Source organism: Vitis vinifera, chromosome 4 (assembly GCF_030704535.1).
Source record: "Vitis vinifera cultivar Pinot Noir 40024 chromosome 4, ASM3070453v1".
NCBI lineage: Eukaryota > Viridiplantae > Streptophyta > Magnoliopsida > Vitales > Vitaceae > Vitis > Vitis vinifera.
This window is the reverse complement of record NC_081808.1, coordinates 23,049,672-23,060,702: the sequence shown is the minus strand read 5'-3', so window position 1 is coordinate 23,060,702 and position 11,031 is coordinate 23,049,672. Positions and strand designations below refer to the sequence as shown.

Sequence of the window (11,031 nt, the reverse complement as noted above, 5' to 3'; positions counted from 1 at the left end):
GGAGTATAAAATAGAGATGAAAACTTGTCTTTGATTCTCTCTTTTGAAACTTGCCTTAAAAGGATAAATACTTTAAAAAAATTAAGATATTAAAAAAAATTCACTATCTTAATTTTAAATATTTTAAAACAATAAAAACAAATTCATACATATTTTAGAACTAACACCCTTGTACATCTATTATATCTAAAATTTAATTATTTTTAAAAACATGTACTAAAAAGAAAGCTGGATGAGTGGCATTTTCTCCAAAAAAAATAAAAAAGAAAAAATAAAAAGAAAAAACAAAGAAAGAAAAAGAAATGATGTACTCAAAACAAATTTAGAAGGGTAGTATTTCTTTCTGGTTTTTTTTTTTTTTTTTAAAAAAAGGCATTTTGAAAACCAGATTTTTTCCAGAAGGGAATTATTGAACTTCTACCAGTAAAACTCCCAAGCAAAATTTCAGTAGCTCAGCTATGCATCATCCTCATGATTGGCCGTATAGCACCTCTTATAAGATCCTAGTACTAACTTATCACACCCAGTCTCAAAATGGTGCCATTTTCATAAAACCCAATGCATGAAATGAGAACCTCAAAACTCTGTATTCCCAAAAATTTGTTTTGGATTTTAAACTTTTGAGTTACTCAGCAATGAAAGTTAGATAAGAAAAGTTTAAATATTTAGAAAAATTAAGGTAACAGCATGGATGAGTCTCAGTTTTCTGGTGTTAAAAATATGGGCGTCGTGTGTCTCCTGTTTGAGACTTTACACCTTTCACCAATCACCAATCATCAATCACCGGTGCCTCCCCTGAGAACCCACCTTGGGCTTGGCAAAGAAGGTATTCTTTGGTTTCGGAATATCGTGAATGTCCATCACTTGAATTGTTCTTTGCTTTTTGGCTTCAACAAACAAACCAACGCAAACCATAAGCTCCAACACCAGCAATAAGACATTATGAATCCAGAGCTTTGAAGACAAAATCAAACCATTTTGAGCTTCTTGGTAGTTCTCGTGAAGCCGCTTTCTTGCTGAAGCGAATTTGTCAGGATCAATTGCGGTGTCCCTCTGTTTCTGCACAATATCCCAAATTGAATGACTCAAACCACGAATCAAAATTCTTTCTACTTTGTTTGGTTGCTGAGAAAGCTAAACAGAGAAGAATGAAACCTTTCTTCACCAAGCCAAAAAGCTGTAATGAGCTAGCTTTTATTTCAGTGAAGGTTTTTGTTTTCTTCTCTTTCTACCTACATTTTCTCAACAATCAAACAGAATAATTGACTTTTATTTGAAGGTATGATAAGGGTACATTTGGAGGAGGAAAGGAAGAAGACACAGGGGCTGATTGAGCTGGCCTAGTAGGAACTTCTTTCCTAGGAATTGCCTTCACCTTTGGTTCTGGTTCTGCATTGTTTTTGTCCGACCCAGAACTTCCATCTGCAATCCATTGAAAAACAAATTAACATAAAAGAAAAAAAAAAAAAAGGCAATCAAAATCAACTTGGGATCTGATTCGCTACTCACTCTGTGGATTTGGCGAGTACCCAAAATCAGGTACCTGGAAAGAAAAAAACTTTAGACTAAAAAGATGTACTTCTCGATAACTTTACTGGAAAAATACAGTTACTCCAAAAGTTTCTTTCACCTGATGATGACCAGTCCGGGGAATTTTCTGTGGTGGTGAGTCTCCTTCTGCTGCCACCATTATTAGCTCAGTTCGATTACACACGAATTTGTATTTCACATTAAAAATAAGAGAAATTAAATTTTGAGGACAATATCATACCCATTAGGGCAGAGGATGTGAACTCTCCAGCAGGATTCGACTTCACCCATTCATCTACCAGATCTTTCCATTTCCTGAAACGAACAACCCGCAGAATCATCAGTTCTTCTTTTCCCAGTTTTCCATTTCGGAAAAGGAAATAAAATGCTCGCGAAGTTTCCAAATTTTTTTCCCTTTTCCTTCCCTTTCCTGCGGTTTCTTAGCATCCAAACAGACAAGTCCACACACGTTCCCAAATCGGTTGAGGTATAATTCTACAAACCTGACAAGATGCTTTACCAATCTCCGCACATCGTTAGATGGATGCTTCCGCAATCGATTCACATGCCTTCCGATATCAGTCTCCTGCAATATTCCGATCAGAATAAAAATTTAGGAAGAAAAAAATAAGAAAGGAAAAACTCTTGAAACACAAAATTGATGGATAATTTACCTTGAGAGCTTTGAAGGTTATGTCCATGTCGGCCAGAGTTTGCAACAAATCCACAATAGAATCATCAGGCTGATGCATAAATCAAATCGATCAGAAAACAACAAAATCAAGATCAGAAAACTCAAAAACAAAAACACCAAAAAATTTCTACCAAACCTGGTCAGGAGCTTCAAGATGTTCCTTTATATCAAGAATCCTGGCTTCCTCTTCATCCAGCAATCCTCCATACCGATCTTCACTTCCACTTCTATTAATGGATTGCGGAGTGAGCGGGGACTTGTCTTTTTCGTCGTCTTTTTCATCCTCTTTCTCCTCATCACAACCCTTATCCAATCCAGAATGTTGATAACGAAGATTACAGCTCCCGCAGCGAGAAGACATGTACATCCTCTCCACGATTCCATCCCTCCGGTGCCTCAGTTCATCTCCATAATCGGAATAGGCAACGGAGATCGCCGTATTGATGAACTCCCACACATCCACACCGGAGTTCCTCAAAATCAATCGAAACTCGTCCCTATCCATATCTGGTAGCGGCCTCAACCCACAATCCTGACCGAATAGAGAGGAGTCAGGATTATGGAAGGCGTAAAATCAAAGCCTCTCAATCCTGTGGAAAGATATAGACAAATTGGAGATCTGAAGATTTATAGGTTACTTTTACAGTGGATTTGGGTGAGCAGAATCTATAATTACATCTCCAGATCCATAATCATAACCATGGGAATCAACGAAGATATGGCGTGGAATCGAGTTCCGACGTACATCCACAGCAGGTACCGTGATCAATGCTAGGAAGAGATAACACTTTTCATCTTCTCAAACATTGATCGTTGGATCGCGGAGGTGGCGCACGAGCTCTTTTTTTTTTTTCTTTTCCTTTTTTGTTTGGGGGAAAAGAATGAGTACGTGTGATATTGGATTGAAACTGATTTATTTCTTTATAATTTTTGGGATAATTTGAGCGAGTTGTGGGAATATTCGAATTAGAACTGAGAAATTGGGAATGGGAGAGAGGTAGGAACTAGGAAGGAGGTATTAAATTAGAAATTTACAAGTTCGTTCATGGATTTGGTTTGTTGTGGTTAGAGAGATGGATGGGCGGACCATCCCAAGGACGGAGAATCATGACCCACCTTTTTATTTATTATTTATTTATTTGTTTTAATTATTTTTTGGGGGGGCCGTGTGTAAATGGTGGAATGAAAGGGTCTAAGTTGAAATGAAACATTAATGTCACAAATAAAAATGTCATAATTGATATAGAAATACTTAGGACAAAGAGTGAAAATATTTTTCACTTTCAAAAAGTAGCTTCCGTATTTTGAAATTGTAAATACAACCTCAAATGTATCAAAATACTTCAATCTTGTCATGTAAAAAAGTTTTAATGTTTTATTGAAGGGTAATTTTATTTAAAAAAAAAGTTATTTTTCTTGTAAATGCTAGTGGTTTTCTATTTTTTTCTATACTATTTTGTTATCTATGCTGGTTAGATATAGTATGAGATAATATAAGAAATTGAATAACGTATTTCATGTCTGATTACGGATAAATTATCACATCATTTCAATCAAATATGATATAAAATAAGTGATGGAATATATTATTATTATTTTTTATATTCTTTCTTATAATATCTCTAATTTAGTTTTTACAATAATAATAATAATAAGGATAAAGGATAAATATATTGATACATTATAAAAAAAATAAAGTTAAAAAATTTAAACCATGATTGATGAGTTACTAATTTTAAATGATGTTGGATGAGTTTTAGTTTTAAAAAATTATTTAACAAATATGAAGAATTTGAAGAAGAAAAAAAACATAAAGAGATAGATGAAGAAGAGAGAAGATCAGAGACATAAACATCGAGATTGATTTCAGGATGGATTATTTTTCATTCTAAGGTAAGTCTTTTAAGGAATCTATTCTTTTTTTTTTTTTTTTTTCTTTTTTGGATTTTTTTAAGATATATATTAATGATAAGAAATTTTCCAGATTAAATGTTAAAAAGAAATAAATTCTTATTATTCATCTAATTAGTAAAGGATTAGAAGTCAGAAAAAAAAAATGGTAATATGATAAATGTGGTATCTAATTTAACCTACACAAAAACAAAGTCTCCTTGAGTTTGATAATTTTTATTATTATTCGGAAGAAATTTATATATAATATAATTCTGAAATAAATATAAGTATTTAGTTCGAAAGAAAATTCTAAAATTTAAGAAGTGAGGTTTTGTAGAAAAAAAAAAAAAGATAAATAAATAAAAATTACATTTTAGTTGTTCAATAAAAGAATAAGTGCATCATGGATATTCAATATGAATAAAATATGAATAATGAAGAAAAATAGGAAGAATGAAGGGTGCAATGGAAAAAAAATAAATAAATTATTAATTAGGATAGTTGGGAGTATATATATATATATATATGTTGATTTAGTATTCATGATAATGTCGGAAGAAGAAAAGAATAAATTCTTAAATTTAAAATTAATTATTATAAGAATAAATTAGCAGCATGTGATATAAAATTTCTGTTAGGTTAAAATATGTCTATATTAATAAAATTTATTTTATTTGTTCAAGTGAATCATAAGTTAAATCAACTTCTTTGCTCAATTCAACTTTTACCAAGAAAGAAATTATTGCCCTTAAATATTTTTCTAAAATGTTATTTTTTCGAAATAGTAGGAAAATATTTTACCATATGAATAATATTTTATATTGTAAAAAATATCACTTTTATTATGTATTATGATATCTAATCCTTTTCAATAGGGGTTGTCTTATTGACCCTCATTACCTAATTGTAAAAGGATTGAAAACTAAGTCAGTGGTAGTCAGTGTCTTAATGGTACTATCTAATTGGTTAGTTACTTTTGAGTGAAGAGTCATATGTTTTTAAAGGTCCCACTCACTTTACTTTTGAAAACTCTTTTCAAGTCCAAGAATGTAGATGGAAATAAGTAATGTCACGGAGAGGAAGGTTTCTTGTAAGTTTAGTTTATGTTTAGCTTTAAAGCCTTTGTTTAAACATACTGATTTGGATTATGCGTTATGTTTTAATTATCAAGTTAACTTGAACTGAATTAATATTTCATAATTATGTGAATTGTGAAACTTCTATCTTACGAAGATAATTTTAGGTTATGTTTGGTTCTCAAAAAATACTAAAGAAAGAAAAAAAAAATGATAAGAAAAATGATTTTATTATATCTGATTTTAACATGAAAAATATAGAAGAAAATAAAAAATAATTAAAATTAGTTAAAATGTATATATTTTTAAATTAATTAATATTTATATAGAATAAAAAATAAGTAAAATGAGTTTAAAGTGATATATAAAATAATTTATTAATTTTAAATATATTTTTTATTTATTGAAGTAGCATATAAAATTGATTTTCTTTGATGTTAAAGCATTGTTTCTCTCAAACAAAGATTTATCTCATTGTCTAGAAACCAAATCTTCTCAAGATATTTTTTTTTTCCTTTTAGCACACCATTCTCAATTTTTAGAGATTCATAAGCAATATTATTTGATACATTTATTCAACAAAAATTGATATTTCTCACACCAATTTTTATAATGGAGACAATTTCGTCAATATCACTATTACAAGTATTGCCATTATAAAAAACAACGGATGTAATGAAAGCAAGATAATATTTTCGTTCATACCTTTCATTTTCAGGGCTTTAAGGATCACTCTCGCTTGACTTTATGTCACTCTAGGTTACATGCATGGTTTTTTTTTAATGTTTATGGAATTGGGACAATCATAAAATATTAGGAACCTTGGATTGTTCTATTCCTTAGCCTTTGACTCAATAGGGTGCATGCATCTACCTTGGGCTTTAAGCGAAAACATGGCTTCGAAAAATCAATTAGATATTTTAGATATTTAATCTAGATATCACTGAAAGCATACCTAGATCTCATCCTAGATCAAATGTAGTCCGTAGAGTTCATTAAATAAGAATTTGAAATTGTAGAAGATGTTGTAGATCTCATCTACCAATAGTTTTCCACCTAATATCTCCGAGCATGGTATTAGACATGAGAAAAAAGTGGTATTTTCTCTCTTAAAAGATTTTCTCTCTAAAAGAAAAGAAAACTGACAAAAACTAAAACCCTAACCCTTAATAGGGGTATTTATAGGCTTCCTTATGAGCTTAAGTGACTTGAGCCCAAATTGAGTTTGGATCACATAATATAGCCCAAATAAGTTCTAATTAATTAATTAATTAGCCTTAGTGGGCTCCAATTAATTTATTAGCCTATATTAAAAAGACAATTCATAAGATCTAGTGCAACCTTATGTTTTTATTAAAATGCCCTTATGCATACTTATGAACCAAAAAATCAAATCTTTCAAATAAGATGTGTCTCCATAGAAAATTACTAGTTCCCTCATAATCCAATTTTGAAGTTCATTAAACATCCCACTAAAGGGAACTAATTGCACTCTAATATCCTATGTAATTACAACAAGACAAATCTCGGGTTCATGCCCTACTATATACTACATGTAGATCCCTCATGAACTGATGTCTACAATCTAACATGATAGTGTTATCACCTATCAAGATTACATCTTCAATTATTGAGTTACAAATCTACTATATGTGATTAATTGACATATACTACCTTCAAGGAACATATGTCAAATTTCCAATATAAGTAAATATTATGACTATAGTCCTATAGATCACATGTCCTTTAGATTACCTAAGAAGACACATTATCTCACTTCCATGAGATATTATGGTGTCTCTATTGAGAATACCTATTGTCACCAACCTTCATCAATTGTGACCCAATCCATAGAGATATATGACTACATTAAGGTCTTAGTCATAGATAAAAGTTTTCTATTGATTTTAACATAGACCCAATATCCTATAAAGGTTGAGAATCCATGAAGTACAGTAACTTGATGAATCATGACAACTAATAGTCTTACATCATGAATCACCATAGGTCCTATCTAATGTGTAATTCGTACATACTAGTGCACTCACCATAGGAAAATCATTCTAATAGTCGGGATAGGCTATCATTCAATTAAGAAGTGGTGCACTACAATCTGTACTAGATTAACTAAATCCATGAACCGATTCTAAACAATTTATCATCACATAAGAAACTCATGACTTGTATCCTATGTATAACTCTTAATGCACCTAAGTCATGTATAATGAAAATGCTTTGAGCATATAAGCTTAAATAACCAATTAATGCATATGGGATAGTTAAGTGAACAAGAAATATAAATAAATAAATAAATTTATTAATGAATCTAAAATATTACATAATGTCATGTTTTCTAGGACTCTAACCCAACCAAAGACACATATCCTAGCCATTTATAGTTAAAGCATTCTATTTTCTTTCCTTTAGAAATGGTTTTATCATCCTTTTTTTTTTTTTTAGGAACTTTCAATTTTCTTTCACTTTGTTAAGACTTGTTTTCTAGAGAGCTTTTTGTGGATTCTAATGGTTTCTTTAATTTATTTTTTAAAGGTAAGACAAACTTTTCTTTTTCAGTTGTATTAATATGCTCAACCTCAATTTTTTCATTCAAAGAAACCTTCATGGCAATACCTTTAGATTTCTTTGAACTTGGAAGTGACATCTCATATGTCTAAAGGAACCCCCACAACATTATCAACTCTCATAGAGTCATTGTCCTTGCTTTTCTTATTGACCATGACCTTGGGCTTTAACCTCTTACGAAAAGATCTTAAAATTCTTCTTAAATCTTTAAACTAAGGAATCTTCTCCCTAGGTTAATGCTAGAGTTGACTATATCACTAAGCTCTAAATAGAATACAGAGAAGATTTCATCCTCTTGCATCCTTATGCTCTCAAATTTGGCAATGAACATTTGAATTTTGGATAAACATTACAACTAAAGTGCCCTTATGGGTTACTGAGAGTGTTCTTGGCTTCCTTAGCAAGTTTACATGTGGTAATTATATGAAATTCATTAGGACTAACCCCATAAAAAGTACTATAGAGAGCCTTAACATTTCTTTCACTGTCCTCATTGTCTACTTTGTCCCATTCTTGTTTAGGTTTGAGTTTTCCAGTAGATCCAACTCCATCCAATCGTAATGGTGGCCCATCTGAATTCCATTGAATTCTAGGCTTGTTCTCATTACATTTTCAAGAAAAAAATCCATACGACCTTTTAAGGATAGTTGTTGTCATTGAAATAGAGCAAATTATTAATAGAAGATCCAAACCTTTATGATTCCATAACTTAGATCTAATAGAATTGGACAAAAAATAGTTTTTAAAAGTTTTCTAGCTTTGACACCATTTGAAAGTTTAAAGGTCTAGATTATGGAATCCTCAAAGGGGGGTGAACAGGTGTTAAGACCTTTTTAGCCCAAATTAATTATTTTTAATTCTTTAACTTTCTCCTTTGATATGGAGAATAAAATAAATGAAATCAATGTGAAGACGCAAAGATTATCACATAGAAAACCACCCACACAATCTCTCAGATATTATGTGGATGTAAAAACCACAAGGCTAGGGACCTCTAATAAAAAAACCCATTATTTGAAGGAACAATACATAGTTTTATTAATTAACACTCAAAATTGATGTTTTTCCATATATAAAAACATTTTTTTTAAATAACTTTTGAGTGCAAATTATTATCTTTTAACTTAAATATATGTTAAGTCCCAAATTGAGGATTAATGTTTAAATCTAGTAAAGAATGTAGCAAACATAGGATAATATGTGCATAAATGCAAATAAATGACAACCCAAAGATTCAAGAATGTTGGAAGCAAGATGAAAAGGCTTGAATGCACGAGAAAGGATGAAGGAAACAATGCAAAAAGGGAATTTTGACACAAACTAGGGAATTTCGATACATAAATCTAATAATAGGATTTTTTATTTTTTATTTGAGAATAAGTTTTACTAGTTCAAGGATTTCAATATTATAGTTTTCCTTGTGATTGTCCCGGATGAGGCAATACCTGTGATACTTTGGCTTAGGACACGTTTTATCTAATAGTTTTCTATAGTATCTTGATGTGACATGAGTATGAAAGGGGTTCAAGATAAAAGGCTAAAATTATAATGCACTTAATCATGTACAATGCAAGAGATGCAAGTCATAGTGCTCATAAGAATATAATGTATGAACAAATGATAGGTAAAAATGAAACTAGAATATTATTAGACAAAAATAAATCTAAATTTGTTATATAGCATCATCTTTTAAAAGCTTTATTCTAACAATCTCTCACTAGCCTTTAAAGCATTACACTATTGAAGCAAACTAGGTATACATTTGACATCTATATTATCCATGTGACAATCATAATTGAAATAGAAGTTAGTTGATCATAATAGTTTCAAATTTATAAAACACAGTTGTTACTTTAATCAATTTTTAATTAATAACATGATAAAATAAGAAGAAATGATAAAAATTAAAATATAAAATAAATATAATGATTTTAAATATTTGTTAAGGTAAATGAGAATCCAACTCTAGTCTAAAAAGCCATTTGTGTCCATATAATAATATAAATGCATAAATATATGAAAGATCAATTAAATAGATTAGTTAGAAACTTCCATGGATATAAGTGATATAACTTTTATAAATAAAAATATAAGAAATATATAATAAATAAATAATGTTTCTTAATATTTATTAAGGTAAATAAGTATTCAACTTTTGTTAAAAAAAATAGTTTGTATTGGTAATTAATAATATAAAAATATATGAAGAAAATATTAAATAGATTAGTTAAACATATCTTTAAATTTAAATATTATACATATTCTATATAACAAAATATAATATTTTCACACACACACAGACAGATATATATATATATATATATATATATATAATTATATTTTTTTGTCTTAATTATCAATTCAACCATTGAATTGTGTATGATAACTTTTTAGTTCAAGTCCAATTTTTAAAACATTGTTGAAATGTCATTGTGGGTTATAAAATAATGGACGGGGACATGGATAAATGCATGAAGAATTTATTAAATAGTTATAATAAATTTAGGGATGTAAGTAATATAATAAAGAAATTATCAAATTATAATAAATTTTTTTTAAGTGAAACATTCCCTACATCAAAAAATTTTAAATCAAGGTTTTTTATTTTTTATTTCTTGAAATTTCAACAATAATATTTAACTTTTCATATTAATAGGAGAAACATTATCTAAACTAACTTTTTATTGAATAAATCAAGAATGAAAACTATTATTATTATTATTATTATTATAGAATTGAGTAGATATCAAAGAGATTTTTGTTCTAAATTTATATTCAAATAACAATTTAATTCAAAACAATGAATATTTATATATTTTTAAGAAGTCAAAGAAACTAGTATTTATCTAAATAATTTTTTTTTGAATAAAGTAATTAGAACTAAACGTAAATTATTATCACTTTTTTAGAGAGAAAAAAATATATCATCTTGAAATATTATTTTTTAATTAAATTGTGATAATTTTTTAAAAGAGAAAAATGATCTAAATAGTTTTTTGAAGATTGTTTTATATGTTTTCATTTTTAGAAATAGAAAAAAAAAATAATCATCTATTTTTTTCTTCTAGAAATTTCGGTAATAATGTTTAACTTTTTATGTTAAAATTATTTTAATTAAATTATGATAATTTTTTTCTAAGAGAAACACTATCTAAATTAATTTTTAAGTTGTCCTTTAAAAGAAATTAAATAAAAGAATAAAATAAAATAATGATAGAATGTAAGCGAATGTAAGTGAATAAGTGAGTTGATAAG

General features: G+C 28.9%; 1 protein-coding gene across 8 annotated transcripts; it reads right to left on the bottom strand.

Moving 5' to 3' along the window:
* Window positions 1-642: 642 nt before the first annotated feature.
* On the bottom strand, window positions 643-3,323 carry LOC100260896 (probable mediator of RNA polymerase II transcription subunit 26c). 8 transcript variants are annotated; one of them, XM_059736519.1, is made up of 9 exons: window positions 2,361-3,321; window positions 2,205-2,273; window positions 2,034-2,116; window positions 1,772-1,845; window positions 1,631-1,677; window positions 1,510-1,543; window positions 1,376-1,422; window positions 975-1,059; window positions 643-887 (listed from the first exon to the last, which is right to left on the bottom strand). In XM_059736519.1, exons 1-9 carry the CDS (start codon window positions 2,727-2,729, stop codon window positions 781-783), a joined length of 915 nt encoding a protein of 304 aa, XP_059592502.1. In that variant the 5' UTR covers window positions 2,730-3,321; the 3' UTR covers window positions 643-780. The 8 variants fall into 8 exon arrangements, with proteins under 8 accessions (XP_059592502.1, XP_002279514.1, XP_010649433.1 ...); XM_002279478.5 differs by having other exon boundaries at window positions 1,631-1,680; window positions 2,361-3,320; XM_010651131.3 differs by having other exon boundaries at window positions 1,295-1,422; window positions 1,631-1,680; window positions 2,361-3,318.
* Window positions 3,324-11,031: the final 7,708 nt, after the last annotated feature.